The sequence below is a fragment of the Electrophorus electricus genome, chromosome 1 (assembly GCF_041902795.1).
Source record: "Electrophorus electricus isolate QZ-2024a chromosome 1, ASM4190279v1, whole genome shotgun sequence".
NCBI classification, from domain to species: domain Eukaryota; kingdom Metazoa; phylum Chordata; class Actinopteri; order Gymnotiformes; family Gymnotidae; genus Electrophorus; species Electrophorus electricus.
Genome location: NC_137497.1, coordinates 26,834,610 through 26,861,452, shown reverse-complemented (window position 1 = coordinate 26,861,452; position 26,843 = coordinate 26,834,610). Strand labels below are relative to the sequence as shown.

The 26,843-nt window shown below is 36.3% G+C and overlaps 1 protein-coding gene across 2 annotated transcripts in view; it reads left to right on the top strand.

Moving 5' to 3' along the window:
- hip1rb (huntingtin interacting protein 1 related b) overlaps positions 1-26,843 on the top strand; it is a 46,236-nt gene that overhangs the window by 12,947 nt on the left and 6,446 nt on the right. For both annotated transcript variants that reach the window (XM_081713952.1, XM_035526652.2), the window contains 29 exons: positions 2,568-2,631; positions 2,825-2,967; positions 4,213-4,269; positions 4,405-4,491; positions 5,047-5,123; positions 6,923-6,984; positions 9,193-9,333; positions 9,536-9,593; positions 10,662-10,737; positions 14,357-14,518; positions 14,696-14,748; positions 14,867-14,939; positions 16,699-16,882; positions 16,985-17,073; positions 17,156-17,272; positions 17,572-17,673; positions 17,780-17,974; positions 18,279-18,426; positions 18,770-18,856; positions 18,992-19,099; positions 19,200-19,336; positions 19,616-19,726; positions 23,973-24,031; positions 24,170-24,200; positions 24,383-24,445; positions 24,618-24,718; positions 24,828-24,933; positions 26,410-26,533; positions 26,757-26,818. In XM_081713952.1, coding sequence (XP_081570078.1) covers positions 2,568-2,631; positions 2,825-2,967; positions 4,213-4,269; positions 4,405-4,491; positions 5,047-5,123; positions 6,923-6,984; positions 9,193-9,333; positions 9,536-9,593; positions 10,662-10,737; positions 14,357-14,518; positions 14,696-14,748; positions 14,867-14,939; positions 16,699-16,882; positions 16,985-17,073; positions 17,156-17,272; positions 17,572-17,673; positions 17,780-17,974; positions 18,279-18,426; positions 18,770-18,856; positions 18,992-19,099; positions 19,200-19,336; positions 19,616-19,726; positions 23,973-24,031; positions 24,170-24,200; positions 24,383-24,445; positions 24,618-24,718; positions 24,828-24,933; positions 26,410-26,533; positions 26,757-26,818 — 2,877 coding nt within the window. The remainder of the gene's footprint in view (positions 1-2,567; positions 2,632-2,824; positions 2,968-4,212; positions 4,270-4,404; positions 4,492-5,046; positions 5,124-6,922; positions 6,985-9,192; positions 9,334-9,535; positions 9,594-10,661; positions 10,738-14,356; positions 14,519-14,695; positions 14,749-14,866; positions 14,940-16,698; positions 16,883-16,984; positions 17,074-17,155; positions 17,273-17,571; positions 17,674-17,779; positions 17,975-18,278; positions 18,427-18,769; positions 18,857-18,991; positions 19,100-19,199; positions 19,337-19,615; positions 19,727-23,972; positions 24,032-24,169; positions 24,201-24,382; positions 24,446-24,617; positions 24,719-24,827; positions 24,934-26,409; positions 26,534-26,756; positions 26,819-26,843) is intronic.

The window sequence follows — 26,843 nt, the reverse complement described above, 5'->3', positions numbered from 1 at the left end:
GTTCTTTTATTTGAATTTAACACAAACACGGGTAAATTCAGCCATGCCTACCCTAGTGCTCAAAACTACTACCCCTGTGTATCTTGATATTTTTTTCTTTTGTCTCATGCCAGTGTACGTTACACTAACTAATTCTGCTCCTTTCATTACTCTGGATTTATTCCTAGTAATTCCTTTAACTCTGTTCTCATTCTGTTAAAAACGTGTGCTATAGGTCAGAAAAATGTCATTTTTAAAAATAGTACAAAAAATGAGCTTTTTTTCTGTGCAGAATAACCAGAGTCACATTTTTTATTCAGTTGGATGAGAGAAACATTATTGTGCCCATATTGCACCACATCTTTTATATTTTATCTTTTATATTTTACCCTTTTCTAACCATTGTAAATCCTTTAGAAACAGGTTACTGTTTAAGACAAATATAAGATAAATGAGCTCTGTTCCGATTGGATACCCTGTAATACTCCTCAATCAAAAGGTGCTTGGAGCTGAAACATGCCTGAGAACTGCAGTGTAAGTGGGCAGGCCAACACCTCTAGGCTGAATAGGTAAATATGTTTGTTTTTGTAACATCAGAGAAATGGTGATTCTAAAACAGGTAGTTTTTGCAGTTGAAATTCTGTGACCTTTAGGTACAGGAAGAGTGAAGCTTTAACAATATTTAACAATATTACACCTACATTATTTTCAAATTCTTTATTTCAATATAGAATGGATAGTGGTAGCTGCCCTTTTAATGTACATGAAGGGGCTGTAAAATGTAGCATGTTTTATGCAAGAGTTTGTCAATTGTGACTGATGCAGAAAATTAAATTGTGTGAGATGATAATGGCACGATGTTACAACCAAGAGAACGTCTGTGGCATGTCACAATTGATTCTCGTTAAATGTAGAATTGCTCAGTTGTCTGAACACCCCCACTCCTCCATTAAACACGCCACTGTCACTGCCACATGAATCATACATATCAATACCTTCTGTTATCCTGTATTATACTTATAATTTTATATGCAGTTTTTCTTTTTAGCAACTGTTCAATTGTTGAAATAACTCATTGAAATATTCAGCCATGAAATAAACATCTTGGAGCTTTTGCCTTAAAGGGTTTTGGTAATGTTTTTCAGGTTACTTTTTTTTTTTTTTTTTTTTTTGATTATCAAATTCATGTTGTTTACAATGTATATGATATTCAATTGTGTAAAATGACAATCAAAAAGATGTTCTTAATTAGCTGTTTGTGTTTAATATGTCTGCTATTTATGCAGATCATTTCAAAAATGCTTTGCTGCTATTATTGATTGATGCAAACAAGCACTTTTTGAACTATGAACTATGCAAGATGCTCACATATTTGGTATCAAAATGTTTGCAAGACATTGAAACACATTGACATTGATATTTGCAGCCTATACAGTGTACAAATCAATACAAGTGCAAATTCAATCCACATGGCTCTTATTAAAGAATTATTTGGGTAATTATCTGAAACAACAGGAATATTAAGTTATGGACTTTGCCTGCTGATTTTGGTGCATTTTTGATAAAGGGGCAGTGATATAATAAGGGATTGGAAATCTGAGAAATCGGCCAATTCCATTGTGTTTGGCAAAAAACAGACATAGTTAATCATTTTTAAATATGGTTTTAGAATCAATGTGCATTTCCTTAGAACATTATTAAAAATATGTTGCCTTTTATATGCACTATAGCTGCTGCATATCAGTCATGCTAAATTTCGTTTAAGTTTGTGCAATGCTACAATCTCAGTCTCAGTTATGAATGGTGAACTTGCGTCAATGTGGAGTGCTGTCATATGAACTGTCAAAGTGCTTATTAGCTTATATCATTAATGATATTCAAAGTTTATCTCTGAGTGCACAAAGATGATGTGAACCTCACAAACCTTTGTCACCTAGGTGTTGGGTAAAAGATGTTCACTGTTCTTGCAAAGTTGGACAGTAACTAGCTAGCAATTTGCTAGCTGGACAAGCAAAAGTTTGATTCCTTGTGAATTGTTTAAAAAAAAAAAAAAAACAAGAAAACAACAAACCCAAGTCAAAGCACCTATGTCACTCAAAAGCATTTACAGACTCCTGGAATTTGCATTCCGGACAGGCAACAAGATTGGAGCTTTGGGATTCTCAAAGTTTACATGAGATGATCCCTGGAAATTTTGTCTGAGATTAGGACTACTTCAGTGATTTGTAAATGATAATCCAAAAACCTTAAATGATCAAATTTGTGCACTACCATGTAAAGGTTTCATGTTTTGCATTGTTATACAGGGAAGGGCAGAGAAATCAAAGGATATTATAGTTTTGTATCTTTCTATTCAATTACTGAATAGACTTCTCTATCCATTGGATTGTTCTTATAGAACAGGACTCTATTTGTATTTTTACATCTGTATTTGTATTTTTGCCAGTGTGCGATCTACCAGTAGCAGTGCTGTAATCATCTCCACAAGTATTTATAAAAGATTGAGAAGTATGCTATAACAAGTTAAATAAGAACTAAAATAGCAATTTTCAAATACAATGTAATCTTTTTTCTCCTCATTCCACCAGCTCAGCAGCATCAGTAAAGCCATTAACTCCACGGAGACACCAGTAAAGGAAAAACATGCCCGACGTATCCTTTGAAAAGTTTTCGTATTCACCTTGAATTCTCATTCTTACTTAAATAAGCACCATGTTCAGGATGACTTTTTTTTGTGATTATTTTTTTTTTGTGATTATTATTTCAGATAAAGGTTACAGACATTTGCTAATTCAACTTAATTTTTTGTGGCTATTGTGTGTCTATAAACCTTGACTGTGTTTAGGAATTATCCTGGGAACCCACCGGGAGAAGGGGGCATACACTTTCTGGTCCTATGCTATTGGGCTACCCTTGTCCAGTAGTGCCATCCTCAGCTGGAAGTTTTGCCATGTTTTGCATAAAGTCCTTCGTGATGGCCACCCTAATGCAAGTGTTTTTTTGGTTGTTTTTTTTAATGTTTCTATCCATTTTATGCATTTTTGTCAGTGTTGAAGTTAACCCTCCCCAATTTATGATCTTAATATTTTGCATATTTTGTCTTCACTTTATCATCTTTCTTGACATTATTCATTTTAATCCCCAACCTTATTGACAGCAGTCAGCTTGATGCTTTAATGCTAAAGAATATTTTGCCATCCCATTAACATTGCATACCAAGAGCACTATTTTGCTAAACTATTTGGCAAAGCAACATATTAACTCCTTATAAAATTAATTGAACGTGCCATGGCACATAGCAGAGTATCGAGATGCTAGCATAGGACAGAAAAGATGGAATTAATCTATAATTTATGAAATAACGGAAGCCTCACCTTTTTGTCTAGGAGAGAACTTTATTTAGTTACTAGTAAAAAATAAAGAGGGTGAGGAATGAGAGTTTAGAACCATCAGTGGCTTCTGAGAGTGTAAAGAGTTAATGGAATGCATAGAAAATAATTAATACTTAAGAATTTTTATTGTTGCTGGAATATTTTAAAACTACAGACTGAATTATGTGAGTTAATGATTAAGCAATAATATATGCTGCTAGTAGCAGGAATCCTGTACCCAGTGGGAAACCTTTTGGATACCAAATCATTCAACTAGAGATGTTGCAGCCATTCATTAATAGGTGTCTAAAAGTACTAAACTGGCTATGCTACCCTTGGGTAAGAAGCATGGCTTGGTATTTCTATTCCTATTAATATGCTGTTATGTTAATCAGTCAGTGGTGGCCTTTGTACAGATGTGATTGAGGTTCCAGCATGTTAGATTTCACCAAGAAAACCTTAATAAGATTAGTTAAATTTTTAAATGTAATATTTCACCAAGAAAATCTTGATCAGATTTGTTTAAAACTGTTTTAATTGTTTACAATTATGTTTTTCTTAAATTAAATTAGTACAGAATGATTAATACACACATTGGTCATTTACAATTTAAACTACCAGTGTTAAACTGGTAGTATCTCAGAGTCCTGTATATGGTCCTTCTAGGTTTCCTGATTTTCAGGAACTGCTGTGTCCTCTCTTATTTTTGGTCAGGGTTTGAATGTGTATAGCTTACCAATTTCTTATGAATGAATGTCCTTTAATGTGAGTTGGGAGACACAGAACAGAGAGAACATTATCTTCTTAGCATAGCATTCATAGGTCACGTTCATGGTATTGACAGCCCTAAATTTTTCTATAGAGCTTACAAGACTGCATGAGACATTACAGTGACATCGCTGAGACTGGAATTCTATGGGTAAGCTGAACAATGGTCTGAGAACTCTTACATAAATTATTGTTTAAGATGTTTCTCCTGTTTTTGATAATTTTTTATGTAATTTGTTTTACTAAGCAACTCAAGATGAAAATAACTATTCAATATGGTCTCTAGGCAAACCTCAGAGACAGATATGGATATGGCCAACTTGTTGGTCTATATACCAAGCTTCTCTGTTCCAAGATGGAGTTTCATACCAAGGTGAGGGGCCACTTTTAATAGATTAGTGTTGTTTTGTGCCTCATTAGCATTTCGCATTTTACAGAAGAGGAAAATGGAAGGTGAATCTTATTCAGTGAATAATCTAATCGTATACTCCTGGTTCAAGTTTAAGCTCAATGTGAAGAATTTGCATATTTTGCATATTTTCTACATTTATTTGTTAGTTTTCCTTTTGATATTTCAATAGTGTGGGAGCCTACCTAGAGTTTTTGCCCCTTTTAATATTTAATATTTTATTTTTATATTAATCTTTTTTTGGGGCTCTCTTTTAAGCGATCAGTGATGTACTGCATTTATCAGCTCCCTGTAGGCTCTTTGCAGAATGGGAGAAAGTATGGATATGTTTATTGACTTCACTGAATATTTTTGACAATTTGGGCATTAGTAATAAGCAGGTCAAAAATATTGTCTACAGTGTTAGAGTACGATAGGTAGTGGAAGAATTAAAAAGTCTTAGAGAACCAATGCAAATCCAATTCTGTTGATGATTTTTGGTTGGTTTGTTTTTGTTTTGTTTTGTTTAATTGTTTGAAGCATCCAGAAATACGATGCAACCTAGAAGCTTCAGATGAGCTCCTGGAGCGCACAGCTGGAACAGACATCAATAATGTGTATGTGGTACACCATTTCACTTGGGTCATTTTGTCTTTCTGTAAAATATTCCTAAAGAACAGAATGAATATGGAATTGGGCAAATTAGTTGAAACACTGCATGAAAAAAGATTTCAACATTACAATTAAAAAGGCAGCTACACAAGTGGGTCTTGGGTTGAATGGTTAAATGATTGAATGATTAAAAGAGGGTTAAGATTCAGCAGTTCCATGTGTGAATTTTCAGAGCAGAAAAAAAGTCAATTTGCATATTTACAAATGACCCACTCTTACCAAATTACAGGTCTATCCATCACAAAAAAAACTAAAATGTCCCTTCACAATAATGACACCAAATATAGATAATCTACACTGGCAGAGAGTTAGTAAAGTTTAAAGTGTCAAGGGAACTCCCCATGAGAGCCACTAATAGTTTTCAGTATGTCCCCCTGTATCAATGAAGCTTGCATGGAAGAGTCTCCACACCAATTTTTATCTCAAGCTCTGACTAGGTACCACTCACCGTTAACTTCACACTAGTGGTGCACTATGTCAGCCTGATTCACTCCATTAAGGTCTCTGTGCTCATGCCACCTACTGCTTCCAAATTATTGCATAAACATCACAAAATTTAAGTCTCAGAAATTAACACAAAAATAAATCAGCGCTACCTTTTTAGTTGTTTCCCAGTGCTACTTGATTAACTCCCAGTCCTGTCAACACCAGTCTGGGCATGAGGTGTGAATAAATAGTTGAAGGTCAAAAAGAAGTGCATAATAGTAACAATAAAAATCAGTGTAATATCTTTCTGTATTCTTTAGAAAATCTGTGTTTGTGGGGGAGACTTTGTTGCAAAATCAGTGTCAACATTTCCTGTACTGCATAGGTGTATCTCAGAGGCTGGGCATCATTTACAATAACTACTATGTGTGTGGATAGTTACACCACTCCCAATGCTCTGTCTTTAGACAATGGAAGTGGTACAAGTCATGCTACCCATTAAACCAGCTGGTACAAGTCATGTTATTCTTTCCTGTCTCAGTGTCATGTCACACTAATAGGCTTTTCCACAATGCTAAAAAAGTTGCAAATAGTGATTCATTATTTCATATTCGTTATCAACATTATTCATATTGGACTTTAAATGGGTTTCTTTCTGATGTATTGTTTTTAGCTAGTTAAGAATATACCCCTTTTAAATCTAATTTTTTCTTAATGATTTTAATGTATGTTCTATTTTTTATTTTGCTAGTTTTCAAAACATTTAGTTCTAATTTTCCAAAGTATCAAAAAAAGAAAAGTTAAAGTATTATGAAAAATGAAAAATATCCCAGATGTTGATGAGAATAGTTAAAATGTAATGAGGCTTGAAATCTGAAGTGATGCCAGAGTTTTCTGTAGTGGTTCAGCTGACATTTGCTACACTATTGGAAGAATAAGTAGGCTTCACATTTGACAATTTCTGTTGTACACAACTGTTCATATTCCCAGTAAACAGCTCAATGAGCTTAAGGTTTAAATAACTGGTTACACTTTTCCATGCTAGCTATTTGAAAGTCACATGATAAGCTTCACACATTGCCCCCCTGCCCCATTGCAAAAAATGTAAAAAAAACAAAAAAGAGGGAAAAAAATGCCCCTTCCCTCATTTTATGCAGCAGACATTTTCTAAGAATGCTTAAGGAACAAAATGGTGCATATTTGGTTTGGGTTCCAAATATATCAGATGCAAAAAAGTTAACAGAATGCACATTTAAAGAAATGTGTCTGACCTGCTTGACACAGAATTCATGAGACTGTCTTGGTTTTCTGTACTCAGATTCCAGCTGACTGTTGAAGTGTTTGATTACATGGATGTAGAGCTTCGGCTTGCTGAAGGAGGTGAGTGTTCCCTTTTACTATATTTTAACGATTGATTCTCCTTGACCCACACCAAGCTTTGAAAACCTGGTGGACAGGAAATTCTTCACCTAAAGTGCTCTTCATTCCAGATTTGTGATGATTCATGGTATGACCAGCCAGTTTGTTGTTTAAATAATCTTAAATAAAACATAGCCAAGACTTGTATACTTTTGTTTCTCTAGATAGCTATAGTGACACTATTATGTATACCCTTTATATTCTCGGTAAGATTGCTCTATATGCTAACATTTTGGTAGAATAGATGGTGATCTAAGGCAGGGCCTGTCTTGTTATTATAGAGCAGTTTTCAGCTTTAGCACTACACTGATACATTCACATTTATTAGTGACACTAATTAGTGGTCACCTCCTGCCTACTACCATGCTCCTGCTGCCATAAAAATTGAAGCTTGAAATATTTTGTCTGTGAAATAATGTTGCAAACATGTTTTGGTCAAATTAAGGATCAAATTTAGTATATAACAGTGTATATTTGCTTATGATATCCTCCTTTAACCCTGCTTGTCTTTTAGTAAAATGTGGAATTCAATCATCTAGGGACATTATAATTTTGTTTTAAGTAGACTGCCTAATTTCAAGTTCCTTGTGGATGACTTTCTACTTTCCAATCTCAATTGCTGAGCTCATTCTGCTTAGTCATAAACGCACTCAAATAGAGCAAACTCATGACTGGGCAATGAGAATTAAGCAAAGTCCGAAACTGATGGAAAAAAAAAATGCACAGGTTTATTCTCTTAGGAATGCTTTCAGTAATTTTATAGTAAAGGTCAGATTATGTTAGTACGAAGTGTATTCATCCCCAGTCATAACGCCAGATCCCAAGGCAGACTACAGTACCCAGCAGCCTATTTGTTGCACAGTCAACAACGCAACCAATCGGAGGCGTCCAATCATATCTGTGTCACCAGAGTATTGAACTCACATGTATGTCTTGATTACAAGTGTATATAAGAATGTTTTAGACTCAGTCTAAAGTTTAGCTAAAAGCATACCGAGCATTCTTTTTGGATAGCCTTTCTGTGTATCGTACCCTGTTCTCGTATTTCTGGTTTTTGTCTTTTTGCCTACCCCCTTCAGATTTTCTGTCTGGTTCTTTTTGTCATTGTGCTTTTTGTTTCAGACTTGGACTGGTTATTTCTCTATGTTTTGGATTGCCCCTTTTATGTACCTTGGATTATTTCCATAGCCCTGTACAATTAATAAATCGCCTCCTTTTTCATATCCGCAAGTGTCTGGTTTTGCCCAACCCCTCATATCCCTCTTTAGTCATTAAATTCTAAAATCTGGATTACAAAAGACACTTTAATATTTTGGGCTGTTATTTTTTATTTTTAGAATGATTGACTAATTTAAAGGAATATTGGTTTTATGTGAGAGAATATTTTGTGACAAATATTGCTAACTGGAGAGAGAAAAAAAAAACCCTGTGCTGTGGATGCTTCAAGTTTGTAAATTTGACATTGCCCAAATGAGGACATAGTTGGTTTACATTTGTCTTCTGTAAATTATGAAAAGTAACCTTTTAAATAAGAAGCCCCTTATTTCATGTATCATTTGGACAGACTCTGAATCTGAAGGAAAGCTTTGAAACTGAAGACCATTCAAGCACTGTCTAGACAAAGCTGTCCCTCAAAACATGTGTGTCAGCACAAAAAGGGGACTTGTTATGGAAGTAACAGAGAGGCCAGCACTTTGTTGTTACAGAATGTCAGAAGGTTACATAATTCAGAAGCTGAGACTGGAGAGAAGATATCAGGAGCTCTGCATGCAATTGCCTAAATGGGAGGGTACTAATAGAGAAGTAATTACTGATAAATTATTTTAAAGCAAATCTAGGGTTTGCTCAGAAGCATCAGGATGACCAACTTGGTTCTACTCACTACCAGTCTGAAGGGGTTGAATACTTAAATCAGTTTTCTTTATTTTAATTGATTGATCTGCTGACAAGTAATAACCAGAAATACCTTTTGACTTTGAAAATTTACTTTAAAAACATTGCTTTGCAAGAAATATAATGGCTGTATGTCATTTGTAATCCTAATGAATCTGACGACTTTTTAAAAGGTTGAATTTTTACAGGATCTACGTATATCCTAAGGTCTGTAAAACTTCTGTATTTCTGGCTTCATTTACATTAATAACAGTTTGTACTGTCTCTTTTTCACAGTCCTACGGCAACTCAATACCTCCATTGCAATCTCTACTTTGACAGCAGGCCAGTGTAAACTAGCTCCGCTTATCCAGGTTGTCCAGGACTGTAGTCATTTGTACCATTACACTGTCAAGCTGCTTTTCAAGTTACATGCCTGTGAGTCTTTTTTTTTTTTTTTTTTTTTTTTTTTTTTTTTGTTAATCATTTCTGCGTTTAGGTTAATCACAATGCTTAAATGTTAATGCAAGTCATATTTTCTAATTTTAAGTTAAATGGTTGTCTATTTCATTAATATATTGGCTAGAAGCTTTTTTTCAATGTCCTTTGCTGGTGTGTTTGTGCATATTCTGGACCTTAGGTTTACCAGCTGACACACTACAAGGCCATCGTGAACGCTTCCATGATCAGTTCCACAGGCAAGTATCTGCACAGCAAAGAACCCCTGGCGTGGGCTTTCGCCTATTTAAAAATGTGGTATTAATTGAACCAAGTTAAATATGCTGGATTAATACTATACTGTGATTGACCTTTTGATTATTCGTATGTAGAACCACCAACTAAAAATACAAATAGATTTACAGGGTGGGTGACCATTATCAACTGTTACTATCTCAGATAAAATAATTTTTCATAAAATGCTTGAAAAAAATTCTTGATGGAAAATGGGTAATGTTTACATATCTAAGTTGAAAAGTGTCCGTGGTGCGTCAGTCAACTGAAGTGGGTTAAAATGGAGTTTGTTGCAGAACTAAAGAAAAAAAATGACATGGCAAATTCTGGCTACTAAGAATTTACACATGAGAACAGGATTAGCCTCTCAGTTGGAAAGGCTGCATGTATTTATAGAACTACATGGTATAGCACCCATGTGCACTTGACTTGTTAGAAAACTATTCCCAGTCAACGTGCTAAATTTAATTTTGTACCAAATATTTTTTAGACTCCCCTTTTTTCACCATACCTCTAAATGTTCATTTCATCATCCTATTGTGATTATGGAGAATTAACTGGAACCACAATAAAATATATTTGTTTATATATTCTTGATATTGTTGTTTTGCAAAGTATTGCAAAAATTACAGGCAGATTCTTTTGACTTCCCATTACGTGTTATTCCATACTTGATCTTAGGACAGCCATAAGCACTGGCAAAACACATTCTGTACAAAACCACATGTCTATGTTAGTGACTAGTTTTCAGTGAGATGTGGATAAAATCATGTGAATTTGCTAGACAATAAGAAATAAATAGGAATATAATCAATCATATGACCAGTAAGAAACAAGTTAGATTATAAGAAATCCGCTGACCAGTAAGAAATGTTTTGAATGTAACAAATCATGTAACCAATAAAGATCAATTTGGACTGAGAACAGATGACGTTTTAGGAGCAAATTCATAAACTCTCTCAAACTTTAAAAGTCTAAGCTGAAATGAATACAAATGCTTTATGTGGCACATTTTTCTTTGTTTTCTTTTTCAGTCTCAAGACATTTTTTAATAAAGCAAGAGACATGCTATACTTCAAAAGACTCATACAGATTCCAAGGCTACCTGATGTAAGTCTTGCAAACCTTTTGGAAACTCTATTACTGGCTTGATTTCACCCTCTGTAAGGATAGTATTACTTAACACACCTAGCCATGAAGCTACAAACATATATTTCAGAATATTAAATTATACATTAAAGTGGTATGCAGCCACTGAAACTCAATAAAATATGCAAAAAACAACAATCATGTAGTGGTAAGCAAAGGTTTGAGCAACCCTGGTGAAAATATATCTGTTAACCATGAACAGAGATGTGAGTAGAAGATAAATTGATTTCCAAAAGGCATAAAGTTAAAGAGGAAACATTCTTTTCAACACTGTAAGAAACATTAGTGTATTATTTTTGTTTGGTACATTTTTAGAGTTAAGAAAGTTAAAGGACCACCATGTACAAAGTTAAGGAACCCCAAGAGATTTGAGCTTTCAGTTACCTTTTACCAAGGTCTCAGATCTTTAATTCACTTGTTAGCACTGTCTTGTTCACAGTCATTGTGATGGCCAGGTGATGCAAAATTCAAAGCTTTATGAAGGTCCGACTCCTCAAATCTCATCCCAAAAATCTGTATGGCAGGTGACTAGCACTTTGAAAGATAAAATAATTGAAGCCCAAAAAGCAGAAGATTATAACAAAGCTTTTTTAGGTAGCTGTTTCCTCCGTTCGTAATGTAATTAAGAATGGCAGTTAACAGGAATGCTGGAGGTCAAGCTGAGGTCTGGAAGACCAAGACATCTGCTCACGGAGAACCGCTCACAGAGAACCGCTCACAGTATTGCTAGAAAGGCAAATCAAAACCCATCTTTGACTACAAAAGACCTTCAAGACATTTTAACACACTCTGGAGAGGTGGTGCAAGCAACTCCTTCTCAGACATTTGCAAAGTCTTAACAAGCCTGATGAAATTTGGAAACAAGTTAAAATACAATTTTGTGGCTGCAGTGATCTGAGTTATTTTTGAGGAGAAAAAGAGTAAAAAAGTGTAGAAAACCTCTCAAACTGTTATGCGTTAAACTGCTAAGCAGTGCATTAAAGACAGCTCAAGAATGTCAGAGAACTAGAAGCTTTTTACAAGGAAGAATGGCAAAAATCCTCCTCTCAATAATTCTGTCTAGACTCTGGCTAGAACTGGGATACTTGCCAAAGGGGTTGTTGCTACTAAAGCAGGTTGCCGAGACTTTTGCATTGGGCTCTTTTTCTCTTTATTTTCACAGTAACAAATTTTGACCAGGTGTACTCAGACATTTGAATGCCACCGTGTCCTGCTCTGGCATACAATAGTGTGCATTTATTTCATATTTAAGTGTATTCATATCTTAGTTTTCTCACATTTTGGCCTGGGAGTTTGAAGGTATGGACCAGTATTTGTGCTCCCAGGATTGTGCTCTTCTGAACTAAGATTCGTCATCCCTTGCACCTAATGGAGGCACCCCTGCTGCTTATGGATCACAGTCCCATGTGCTCTTATCACTGGAACAAATTGTTTGAACTTTGTTCATTCTACTTTCATTCGCTGGGTCCTCCTTTATAAAATGTTGCATGGATTACAAAATTAAAGTGTGCATGCGCAAGAATAACTGGCATGCATCCTGTTACTGTCCACAAATATCAAGAAATGGTTAATATTACCTCATGAATATGTGGGGTGTCCCATTTATTGTTTAAAGAGATTGTGGCTACAGTGGCATGCAAGTGGAGTGAAAGGGTAAAAAGAGAATTTTGCTGATTTGTACTTTAGGATGGCTGGGATATCCCCAACCTCTAAGCTAATTCACTCTGGAAGCAACCGGTTGCCACGAATCACAGGGCTTTTAAGACCTGTAAGTGGACAGGTATTGCCCAATTTTACAAAGTTGGTCTCTCTAAAACTGGGCCCAACTCTGTACATGGTTACAAGAGAATTACAAATCTAAATTTGCTCATTAGCCAGTCATCACCATTGGCAAGAAAAAATCTTTGTGGTCTCTTAAAAACATAATACTCAGTTGTCTTGGTCTTCTAATAGTGTCAAAAGGCCATTGTACCAAAGACAATATAGTACCATTGCAGCCATTTTATAAATGTTTACAGTTGTTTTACGGGTGTTTTCAGCCTGTAATTATCCACAGTTATTACCAACCCATAATGAGTTACAGTTTCACTTGTAGAGGGGATTGCCAAATTGAATGAAGCAAATAGTTATTTGTAGTAATAAATAGGAATACATAGAAACAGGAATAGGTATTCAATAAATATGAATACAATGAAAACTAGACTACACAAATCAATCAACACATCAGAACACACCGTTTAAGCTTGCATGCTTTTAATGAATGTGTAGCCTATATGTAGTATTTATGTATAATATAATATAGACATCGTTTTATGCATTTTGCTGCAATTCCCTGCTTTATTCCAGAGTGTTGTCAATTCCTGCTCTCTATAAATGTTGCATATGACTCTACCACATGGGTGAAATTGCCCAACATGCCCAGTTTCCCACCAAGTATTTCTTTATAAACCCCAGTTTTTCTGCAGGAGACTGCTTGCATGCATTTCAGACCCATTTTTTTTTGCATGTGCACTTATTATAAATGAGGCCCCTGGTATTTCACCACCTTTTCATATTCCTTCCTTTTAATAATACTGTAATTTGTGATTGCCACATCTATTAGCATTGCTGTTTTCTGCATCTTATCTACCTTCACTCTATTTACCATCACTCTGTACTTGCATGTCTGTCTGGATCTGCAGGTTCCACAGGATCTTAGTGTTGTTGTTTTCCATGACACTCTCTTGCCACTCCCATTATGACTTGAGGGTGTCCAGCTCATATACCTGCACATGTTCCTGTATATGATCCCTGCCATATGGTTCTGTCTTTCAGTATATGCTTTTCCGCCAGCATCTTTCGTCCTGCTACTGGGTGTTGGATTGTCTTAGGGGCACCTTTGCACAGTTTGAATCTTTGGTCTTGTCTGGTGCAATACACTTTTGTTTATATTGACCTACTGCTTAGTTTGTTCTTCTGCTGCCATGACTAGCACCTCTGTACTGTCATTTAATCCTGCCTTTTCCAGCCCTTTATAGGATTATCTTATGTCAACCACCTCTGATATCTAACAGTACATTCCATGGAGAGGTTTTTTTTTGTTTTGCCATGGTATCCATGTCTCCCATCTGTTTGAAGCCATCACATATTCTGTGCCTCATGACGGACAATGGACGTAGGTTTTCCCTCCTCCTTCTGACTAGTATACATCCTTAGGTTATTGGACTTGGGGTGGAATACTCTGTGCATCATGGGTTTTCTGGTCTTGATGTCAGCGGTGTCCTGTTCTACTTTTGACCAATATATTGTACTACCTGTTGGGCAACTAATGACTCACAAAGCATATGTGTTTATGGCTTTGAGCTGACTTCTATTTAATTGACTCTTGAGGATCTGTGTTATGCTGTGGAGGTACTTGGATGTTGCTGAATGAAGACTCTTCAGAACCTATTCACTTTATACAGGGACAAGGCTTTTGAGTGACCACCAGTATGGCACTGAGTCACATCCGTCACTAAGTGGTACCTTTTTCTCTTTTAGCTTTGTGTCTAGTATTCCTGACAGGAATTTATTTATATTCTGTGTTTGTCTGTTGTTCCAGTCACCTCCAAACTTCCTCCGTGCCTCTGCTCTAGCAGAGCATGTGAAGCCAATGGTTGTCATCCCAGACAATGAGGAACCTGAGGACCAGGAGGAGGATGACCCTGAACCACTAATAGATGTCAGTGAAGCTGCCTCAGTCAGTATGGCTTCCCAGCCACAGGTAAGAGTCTTTTCAACCCACAAAAACACATTGGTGAGACTGCCAGCATTGAGACTGACTGACTGACTTATTTTTAGTCATCAGACTTGCTTTCTAATATATGGTAATAGAAGCATATCATCTTAACAGAGGACTGATGGGTTTGTTTGAGCATGGTTTTTGTTCTTTTTCTGACAGGTGGATATATTTGACCAGGCATTTGGGCCACCTAATAATGGTTTTGATGACAGGTACAAAAACATGTGAATAATTTTATTCAATGCCACTTGCTTTTCTGTAAAATATGTGAAGGTTAAATAAGTTTTCATTTCTTTGCAACAGTGTATTTTCCCCCCCCTCCCCCCACAGGGACCTGCAGATTGATAGTCTGAAACAAGAAATTGAGCATCTGCGTGCTGAACTTGAGAAGATCAAAGCTGAGGTAAGGAAAAACATTCCAGGTACAGGGTTTACTTTTTGAGCCAATCTTTATGCAAATGTAGTGTTCCTGCTAATATTTGATTTCACTACTTAGAAGGCTGATCATATATGGGTACATGTGCATAAAGAGTATGAGATGTGAGAATTTCGGAAGATCAAAATGAATTGTGCAGCTGCATTCTGGATCAGATTCAAGGGCCTAGTGGCATGAATGTGGGCACCTGCCAAGAGTGAGCTGCAGCTTTCCCGTCTTTAGAGTACAAGGGACTGAACCAGCAACTGGCCTTTCTGTGGAAAATGGCAGAATCCTTCTCATGTTGTACAGGGAAAACCTGCATATTCAGGTCATCATGGTAGTAACATGAGCAGAGAATGATAGGTGTTCATCCAGAATCATGCCCAGGATTTGTGCATTTTTGGATAGCAAGATAAGAGAATTCTCTAAGCAGATTACCAGATCAGGGTGTAGGTACTTATTACCAAGTATATGTTACAGCTTTTTCTTACTGGCATTCAGTTTTAGGTGATGGGCAGCAATGAAAATCTGAATCATACATTAATGTTTAAGATGGGAGGGAAGGAGAGGATTAAATTAGTGTTGTCAGCATAACTGTGGTAGGAGAAACCATGTGTTTATATTACCTTTTCTACAGAGTAGAAATAGAAATAATTGGATTAAGCAAACAGGAGAGGTTACTATCCTGTAGTAGCTGCAGAATATCTTCTGGAGGAAGAAGACTGAAGGTTGCCATGGAGTTGGAAGGAGGAAGGCTAGTGGGAATTGTGGAGGAGAATAAATGATTTGCAAAAAATAGTTAGAAAATATAATTTGCAAATGAGAAGTAGGCAGGACTCAAGTAAATATCAGTTATAGTAGTGAAATATATTTAGAGTCTGATTTATTATGAATAGCCTTAATCATAGTAATGGGTTATTTGTCATCTCTTCAAAATTTGTCATAATCTACCAATTTGGGATGCATCCATAGGCAATGAAATAACATGTTAACATACAGCAGATCTTAGAGAAGCTGTCCAAACAAAGACTGACCTTTTTTTCATATAATAAACTAGAAGTCCTCATCAGTGTCACCAATAAGCAAACAGCACTTTTTTGTACTAGCAACATCAAAAACACTGTAGGTGAACACTGTGGCTGCTGTTGGGAATTGCAGTGACTCATTCATACAATTATTGTTTTCAAACCATCAAATTTACATATTTAACATTGGCCTCAATGTTTCTTAGTTTTAGTGTGTACATTTTATAAACAAGAATTTCAGAATGAAATGTGGTTACAAAAAATTGCCACGGTGGCACTGAATTTAATACAGGTCCTACCTGGATTCGAAATTGCACACATGTTACAATTATGAATATGGAGAAAAAAGAATATCTTCATCACCCAAATTAGCTCTTTGTTCAATTATTCACCTTTTCCCATGGCAGCCAACCTTTTTAGAGAGAAAAGCTAAATTAAAAAAAAGTTCTGTACTGGAAGCATATTTGATTTAGTGAATGACCTTGTTTTTGTTCCATGTGTTCTGTATTGTCTGTAGTATGATTTGAATATAAAGGTGCTGTTTCAGCGCAATACAGATTTTACCCTTACACCCCCAACTACACACAGAAACACACCTACACAACTTTTCGTGGTCGGAATTTTTTTTGCTTGCTTTAACCCCTTAATTTATGAGTTATTCTTATAGTTGTCATCTTATTATTGCTCTCTCTCTCTTGTTCTTTTTACCCCTCTTCCAGGCACAACGCTACATCACTCAGTTGAAGTCTCAGATCAACAGTCTGGAGGCTGAACTGGAGGAGCAGAGAGCACAGAAGCAGCGTGCTCTTGTAGAGAACGAACAACTACGAATGGAGCTGGAGGCCACACGACAGCGTAATGCAGAGCATGAGAACATGCAAGTTACCTTTGTAGAGGCAGAAAGTGAGTTTATACATGCCATTACATTGACTTGAAACACATGGTCTCACTGCAACATGTGTACAGAAAAGAAAGCACACTCACGATCACTTTATTTCGCTGTAGAGAGGGCCCAGGCTACAGAACTGCGCTATAACAAGCTGAAGGAGAAACATGCAGAGCTGGTAGCTAACCATGCAGAACTCCTTAGAAAGGTATGACCATATATAATGTATTTTTGGGGTGTGTGGGTGTGGATGCAGGGGCATGCCTAAAAGTATTCTCTGTAACTTGCAGAGTGCAGATACAGTGAAGATGCTATCAGCCACTCAGCAAACTCAAGAAGAGGTTGCCAGAACAAAGCAACAGTTAGCCTTTGAGGTGGAGAGAGTCAAGCAGGAGTCTGACATGAAGGTCTGTCTCTTTCAAGCTCTGTTGCTCTGTCTTTCTCTCTTTCTGTATTACACACTCACGCTCACACACACACACACACACACACACACACACACACACACACACATATATATGCATATATATGCATGTACACGCACACAACTGTAAACACATTCTAGCTCATTCACTTAAAATAATTTTCTAATAATTCATGAATCAGTTGGTTCAGTATATTCAAATCAGCTCAGAGCTGGCTATTTCTACTGGTTACTAAAACTATTGGTATTATGCATTATTCATGTTTGAATTTCATGTTTTAGTTGGAGGAACAAAAGTTTGAATTGGATAAATTGAGGCGTGAGGTCGAGGAGAAGACTGGAGAGATCCTGAGAGTAAAGGGCACATTACAGACATGTGAGAAGGTGTGTTTCTGTGGGACTGTGTGTGCGTATCTGCGGGAAGGTGTGTGCGTATTTGGGCAAAATCAAATGGCATGATGTGTGTTTGCATGTCTCACATCACTTGCAGGCCAGTGAGCAGCTTAATACTTCCATGAGTTCACTGCAGGCAGAAAAGGAACGTCTGATGCGCTGTGTGAGTGAGAAGGAGGCCGAACTCTCCTCCCTCAGGCAGGCAGCCCAGTTAAAGGAGTCCTCCCTCCAGCAGGAGAGGGAGAGGAGCAGCAAGGAGCTGGGTGACCTACAAGTAAAACTTAAAGACAAGGTGCGTATGCCACCAAGAACAGGCTTGACTACATAATTCTTATCCACTTTTGAGGAAAACGTAACTGCATAAAATAGTGATATTACTATATTTACCATATTAATAAAAATAAATAAAAATAAAATAAATATAATAATGGTTCAGAAGATTTAAAATTCATGGTTCATCATCCTTTATAATGTACATTCGGAACGTTTTATTGAAAATGGTAACAACTAATTATCTGTATTTTATTTGTGATAAAGGAGCACCATAACTAGTATCTAAGAAATTTTTGTGTGTATGCGCACGTGTGTGCTTGTAGCATGGTCGTGAGGAGCAGTTGCTGAAAAAGTTGTTGGAGGAGCAGTTTGCTCTGCTGCAAGGTACAGTGGCTGAGGCAGAAATAATCATTCAGGATGCCGTGGCCAAACTGGATGACCCTCTACATATCCGCTGTACCAGCTCCCCAGGTACTGGAGACATACATCTTAGGACTTAAATCTTCATCATTTTTGTCTAATTGTTTCATGTGATGAAAGCTTCCACGCTGAAATGTCATGACAATTTTATCTGTAATGCACCAGTAAAACGTTTTCAGTCTCTAAGAGCAAATGCTTCATCTTGGGTGAGTTTTATTTGTGTGAGCTTTTATGTATTTAAAGGTGGCACATCAACTCTGCCCTGTTTCAGCCCAACTTGTTAGTTAGGCAGCACTGATTTACTGCCTATGAGAAAGAAAATCATAAAGCCAAGCTTTATGGAGAAAAGGGTGAATACCATTTTCTACCTTCCTTATCTGACCTTCTGTCCTAGATTACCTGGTTAGCCGTGCAGAAGCTACACTCGTCTCCATTGATAAAGTTCATGCTGGTCATGCACACTATCTGAAGAATCTGGAAGGTGTTTATTTGTTAATTACCTCCTTTTATACTCTCTTCTTTTCACTGTATGGATTTTGTCAATTGTGTGCATGTAGTATGTAGTAATTTGCTTCTTTTCTGCCTTTTGCTTCTTTTCTGCTTTTGTCTTGTCCAGATGCTGGGCCTCTGTTAAGAGCTCTTGCACAGTTTTCTCATCTTACTGCGGACACCATTATCAATGGGAGTGCAACAGCGCACATGGCACCTACTGATCATGCTGACCGTAAGACTTTAATAGTCGTATGCACATTAAATAATAGTCATAACATTGCTAAGTGCATTTAAGTTGTCGTTCTGACTAATGTTACGCATGGTATGCACAGGATTAACAGAGAATTGCAGAGAGTGTGCAACTCAGAGTTTGCACTTCCTGCAAGAGCTGAAGTCTAAAGCTTCCATAAAGAGTGCTGACCCTGCCTCTGTTCGTGTGATAGTGCAGAAGATCCTTCGAACTGCACAGGTGGGATAGAAATGACCATGACAAAGCAATAAACCATCACAGCAAAAATACATTTTGCTCCATACCAAAAGATATTTTGCCTCTTACACATTTACTCTGGTTTTAAGAGAGGTAAAGATTTTTTTTTAAAAAGCAGGAGTAGGATCTTGGTGGGTTTCACACTGAATGTTTCCTGTAAAGTATGTACTGAGTACGGATCAAATATTCACTGCATTACAGACACATACTCATTTATTTTATTGAATAGTTTTTATTGTTTTTTGTCCCTGCCTGTCTCAGGGTCTGAGGCCTAAAGGAATGGATGTTGGAAAGGAGGAGCTGGGAGACATGGTGGATAAAGAGATGGCTGCCACCTCTGCTGCTATAGAGGAAGCTGTGAGGAGGATTGATGTAAGTTTGATGATTGGGGATACTGCACACACCAGAAGAATTATAGTGCCCCTCCCATACTCTAATTTGCTTTACAATATCAGACCTGCCAACTTATGTATTTTGTGTAGGAGCTCCATTTTATCACCCAGCTACACCTAGTACAAAAACATCATTCAGAAACACAGCAAAAGAGCAGACCTCTTTTTTTTTTTTTTTTTTTTTTTTCCCTCTGATAAAATGGGAAATAAGTCAATCATGACATGAACCTGAAATGACTGACAGTAGCTTGGTAGTTTTTAAGTCTCCAATGAGATCTGACAGCCACAAATGCTCTCCACCCTTCACATTGGCAATCTTGCCTCAAGTTTCCTGCTTGATTCAAGCACTGGGCTCCTTTGGTTTCTATGAAGGTAAATGGGTGTTGTGTTCATATATTTGACATAAAATCTATCAATATATGTTCAGTTTACTTAACAACAGAGAAGTAATTAATTAACATTGACTACTATATTAATTATTGTCTTAATATTAGCCTGAATAACTGTTTGGCTGCCATTTTACGATTTTCATGTGTGTGCATTTACTAGTAGCACATACTATCTGTAAAATAATCATAAAATCAGAAAAGTACCCGATGTTGTTTTATAAGTAGCCCTTGTTACATGTCAGTTACGTTAGCAGCCACAGACTACCCTCTGTGCCAAACTAATATTAGCTAATGTTAGCCTTCAGCAGAAACTCTTTGCTCTAGCAATTTAATGTTATTATGATTATAAAACGGTGCTAACTTAGGTTTATATCCACCAGATTTAAACAATCCTGGTAACATGAGCTAATGTACTTGGTGCATCACAGTAAATGATGTGGGAAGGAGCTTAAAGGATCTTAATGCCTAATATTTTTTTCTGCTGTAGAAAAATAAAGATAAAAAATAGAGGACTATTGCTGCATCAACAACATATAGACATGAGTCAATTATAATAGAATCATAATTGACATGATTCAGTTAAGTTAGATGTATGATATTTTGATTGAAAAATTTGTTTTTAAATAATATTGTTTTCTAATGTTTGGAATGCATAATTATTCAAATTACTGTGTTGTAACTAGGTATCACTAGTATACTGTGCACACAGTTAAAAGGGCAAGAGAGTATTTTGACCATATCATTTTTTATGAATATTTTCTAACTCCAAGCTGTATAAACTTGAATGCTTATTGGATTTAAGCATATCAGGTGATGTGTACTTGTGTAATGAGGTAGGGTGTGGCCTAAGGAGATCAACACCCTATATCAAGGTGTGCATAATTATTAGGAAGCTTCTTTTCCTCAGAAAAATTGGCCAAAAGAGATTTAACTGACTCTTTAAAGTCAAAAATTGTAAAAAATAAATAAATAAAATTAAATTTAAAAAAAAATTTAAAAAAGAAAAGAAAAGAAAAAAAGTCTTTCAGAGAGATGCAGCTCTTGCTAAGATATTGGGGCGAGATCACAGAACCATCAAACATTTTGTTGCAAATAGTCAACAGGGTCACAAGAAATGTGTTGAGAAAAAAAAGACTCAAATTAACTGCCAAAGATTTGAGAAGACTCAAACGTGAAGCAACCAGGAACCCATTATCATCCAGTGCTGTTATATTCTAGAACTGCAACCTAGCTGGAGTGCCCAGAAGGTGTTCAGTACTCAAAGGCATGGCCAAGGTAAGGAAGTCTGAAACCCGACCAACACTGAACAAGGCACATAAGGTGAAATGTCAAGACTGGGCCAAGAAATATCGGAAGACAGATTTTTCAAAGGTGTTTTATGGACTCATGAGACGAGAGTGACTCTTGACGGAACAAATGGATGTGACCATGGCTGGATCAATTACGGGGACAGAGCTCCACTTCGACTCAGACACCAGTAAGGTGGAGGTGGGGTACTGCTATAGGCTGGTATTATTAAAGATGAGCGAGCTGGACCTTTTTGGGTTGAAGATGGACTCAAAATCAACTCCCAAAGCTACTGCCAGTTTTTATAATACACTTTCTTCAAGCAATTTCAAGAAGGCCGTGATTTTTACACATGACAATGCTCCATCGCATGCATCGAAGTACTCCACTGTGTGGCTAGCCAGTACAGGCCTTAAAGATGAAAGAATAAAGACATGGCCCACTTCCTGACCTGACCTAAACCCTATTGAGAACTTGTGGGCCCTTCTTAAACAGGAGATTTATGGTGAAGGAAAACACAGCTCTCTGAACAGTGTCTGGGAGGCTGCAGTTGCTTCTGCACAAATAGTTGATCGTCAACAAATTAGGAAACTGAGAGGCTCCATAAATGAAAGGCTCATGGCTGTTATTGAAAAAATGGGTGGCTATATGGGTCACTGATTTGACACGTCAAAAAAAAAAGTGTAATTGTAAATTGTTTTCTTTTTATTATTCTCACTAACAGATGAAAATAAGCAAGTGAGATTTCTGTTTTTCGTTTAGTTGCATAATGATTCTACACACTAATAGTTTAATTATGCACACACAGATATCCTCCTAAGAAAGCCAAAACCTCACTTTTACTTTCTTAAATATTCAGGTTTGAGGTTTATTAACATCTTGGATTGACCAAGAGCACTGTAGTTGTTCAATAATAAAATTAATCCTCAAAAATACAACTTGCCTAATAATTGTGCATACAGTGTAGGTGCCTCAAAACACCCCTTTTGTCATTCAAGGTTGGCAGGTTTACAGTACAGTTAGAATCCTCATACACACAAAGAACAAATTAAAAAGAGGAAAGTGATTAGTGTTGGGAAAGTGGTAGGTTTTCAGATGAGACTTGAAATGGGCCTGCAAAGAACAATAGTCACCGAGGTATTGTGGGATGGAGTATGAAGGCTATAGCACTAACCTGTCTTCTGATGTGGTAAGATTGGTTTTAGGGTTCACCAGTAGCAAATACATGCTGGTTAAGCTATTCAAATAGTAATGTGAATGTGATAGTAATCACACAGAATAGTAATGTGGTTTATTTTCCCTGGCATTCATGTTAAAATCTGCATAATAATGGAAATTAAAAGCATAGTGCCATATTATGTGACTAATGTGAAGAACTTGTATGAAGACAGGACTGACAACTGAACCATGATGGGCTGCGTGTATAACAGGTGCAGTAGAGGACTCTGGTTTAGTAATAGATTCAGATTGAAGTCTGCCAGAAAGAGATGATGTATACCTAGCTAGAATTGTGCTGAAAATGCAAATAAAAGAAAGAAGAAAGATGAATATTCTGGTTTACAATTTCAAAGGCTGCACTAAAAGAATAAGGATACCAAGGGCACCAGAGCCAACAGAAATATTGTTGGTGGCTAAGCCGGATTTGATAAGAATTGATGAGGTGAGAAATGGGGAATAACATAATTGATGAGCAGGTTTTGATGAGCGATGTTGTAGTATGATGAGATTTAGAAATTAGTACAAAAAAGTCAGCATGTGCAAAGTAGGTCAAGGTGTGTTTGAAATGGAGACATTTTACGTTAATAGGAGATGAAGAGATGATAAATGTTGAACACCGAGTACACTAATGAAAATTTTGAGAAAAGAGTCACTTTGAGAAGATAACTTATATTGGCTAATCACTACCTCTGCTGATGATCAAATAAGGAAGGTGAGTTTTTGTATAGCATTTATACACTGTGCTTTCAGTGTGCTTTAAATTCATTTCAATGCGGAGTTATTGCAGTAATAAATGTAGCAAGCAGCAATTAAAGTATCTTTGTACTTGATCAAATGGTCATGATAGGCCCCTGCATGGTCAGTGAGGTCTTCCTTTACAAGCACTCAAGTTACCTACCTACAGATTTTATGGCACATGTTTCAGGGGAAAACCAAAGAGAAGTACGAGTGGACAACACCAGCTCTAAGAAGAGCAAAGCAACAAAATAAATTTAAATGCGACTGTCATTAGCACTGTAAAGATTAGTGGTGTCTGTCAAAGAAGATTTTAGTGCTATCAGGAAGTTAGAAAGGACAACAGAATTATGTTAATGTTACTTTTCTTGCAAGATGAGTGACAGATGAACTGAAATTGAGTTCAATGAATCAAAACATCAAAATCACAAACAGGAATCCTCTCTAGACTAGTGGTAAAAAAAAAGGTTTTTCATTTGTAAAATGGAATCCATGTACATTTTAAAATCTCCAAGTGAAATTACAGGACATATCTAATAAATAGACAAAATATTTAGACACATTATTCTAATATAACTTTTGAAATTCTGACAATAGGAGATGATGAATCAGGCCAGACGAGACACTGAAGGAGTCAAGCTTGAAGTAAATGAGAGGTGAATCTCAGTTTTTTACATTACTTTTATTAATTCAACAGGTCTGCCAAAATATGTATAAATAAAACACAGAGTGCTATATTTTTTTGCATCTGGCTAAAACCATGTGATCATTCTTGCAATATAATTTATTTTTAGAATACTGAATAGCTGCACTGACCTCATGAAGGTAAGTTGCAAGTTGGTTTTTAAAGAATTAAGTTTAACTGTTTAACTACCAAATGTTGTCATTTTATTTGTTTGTTTATTTACTATAAATAAATTGTCCTTTGTTTTCTATTGTGTCTCATGTCTCTCCCTGTCATTCATTCTTCCTTCATGTAATCTGTTTCCTTTCCTCTTTTCTTTAAGGCTATTCGCCTCCTGGTATTGGCATCCACAGACCTGCAGAAGGAGATTGTGGAAAGTGGAAGGGTAACCTTATGAATGATGTTTTTTGCCTTTATATATTCAAAAATCCAGTGGGTTGGTATGTATGTATGTATGTATGTATGTATATTACTTTCAAACAAATAGAAAAATGTCAATATTACAATTAATTACTATGCATGCATTTTTTGAGTGTTTTGATTTATGCCATTTTTAGGGTGCAGCAACAGTGAAAGAGTTTTATGCTCGGAACTCTCGCTGGACAGAAGGGCTCATCTCTGCTGCCAAGGCAGTGGGATGGGGGGCTACAGAGTTGGTGTATGTATTTCCAACAAGTCTCAGCAAGAAATGCATTCCTAATACTCAGAATAACTGCTCGCCTCTCTCTCTCTCTCTCTCTCTCTCTCTCTCTCTCTCTCTCTCTCAGTGACTCTGCTGACAGAGTGGTGTTACACACAGGCAAATATGAAGAGCTTATTGTCTGTTCCCATGAGATTGCTGCCAGCACTGCACAGCTTGTTGCAGCCTCAAAGGTTTGGGATCAACATTGCATTTTTTTTTTTTCTGTCCATCAAGCCTAAATTTGTGCTTTCTTTTGAATTTGGTTAATCTTGCTCTTCTGGGTACACAATAGTAAGTAAACAAACTTTATTTCTATAACCCTTTTTTTAAGACAAAGCTACAAAGTGCTTCACAAAAAATGTTAGAATATACAAAAGACTAAAACATACATATACAATTGGCACATAACCAGTAATCAGTGATCATTCTTGACTGACTACATGTACAAACGAACTCTGGGCCTATGAAAACCATTCCAAAGTTTAGTAAATTAACAATTATTTGTTAAACCCTCATTCATATAGCCATACTTGTATGATTCATATTCTGCAAGTTTGTGCCCTTATGTTCAGCTTTGCTTAAGTAGAGTAGGAAGCTGCAAGCTGGTGATATAGGGCTGTCAGTCAAGCGTTATTACTGGAATATTAGGACCAAGGCCACAGTGTTCTCAGGTAGGACTGATAAGCCAGTTGCATTGATAAGCCAGTGTTTTTATAATATTTGTTAATTTTCTTATTTTTAAATTTACAATACTATATTGTATAGCAATTATCAAATAACTCAATATTCAAACCCTTTTTAAAATGGGTTCCCTGGATATTTATTATACAATTACAAGTAATTTTGCCTCAGGTTCCCGCCAGCTTTATTTTAGCTGGACACAGGGATTAATAACCTGTGTGTAAAATATATTCATGTATGAATTAATATATGAACCCCATCATAATTTGTGTCCATCATAACCACGTTTAGCAGGTTTTAATATAAAGTATTACATTATTAATGTATTGGAATCCAATTACTTTCAGATACTTTTAGATTACCTTTTAAAGATTTACCTGCTATTAAAGAAGTAAAAATAATCAAGATAACTTCAATAAATCTTATGTCCGCATGAAACAAATCCTTTGCTCAAAGCTATTAGAACTTCAAATCACACCAAAAAGATCGCACAAATGCACCTCTGTTTCCAGTCAGACCCCAAAAAAAAATGCCCAAAATATCCTAGGTAAGAACACAACGAAGAGTACATATTTTAAAACTTTTAATAAAGGAAATCTATATTCAGTGCCGACGCTGTTGCAGTGCATCATGGGAACTGTTTGTTCATTTAGAACCATAAAAACGTGGGAAATGAGAAGAGAGTAAGTGTTCCTTTTTTAGTTGTAATATAATCCTACTAGAAATCACCATATGTTTAAAATGTTCCAGTAATATAATAGCTGTCTTTTTTGCTAACTGTAATGGAGTACAGTTAACTTTTTTAAATATCCTGACTGCATATCTCCATTTCCATTTCTACTCCAGCTTAGTTATTTGGTTGCTCAGCACATGGAGAGACATGTAGCATAAATAATACTAAAGTAGGATTAAACCTTTTCACACTCCTTCATTCCTTCTTTTGTCTGTTGTTCTTTTTATTCATGCTATTGGCATTTTCTTTACAGGTGAAGGCAGACCGTGGAAGTAAGAAGCTGTCCAGTCTTCAGCAAGCTTCTCGTCATGTGAATGAAATGGCTGCTAATGTGGTAGCATCCACAAAGACAGGCCAGGAGCAGATTGAAGATAAAGGTAAGTGTACTGTGATGTGTTAGCACTACATTAGAGGACTTTTGTATACTTAAGGTTTTATTACATTTATATAGAATTAGAATGTATATAAAATTTATATATTTGTATAAAAATATAATTAATACTTTGTTTTAAGTTTGTGCAAATTAGCATTAATCAGCTAGCGTTTAATTAATTGATATAGTCAAATTTATTCAGGTGTATGTATGTTTCTGATATATAGACACTATGGACTTTTCTGGCATGTCTCTGATCAAGTTGAAGAAAGAGGAGATGGAGTCCCAGGTTTGTGCCCCATTCTCTTCATTCC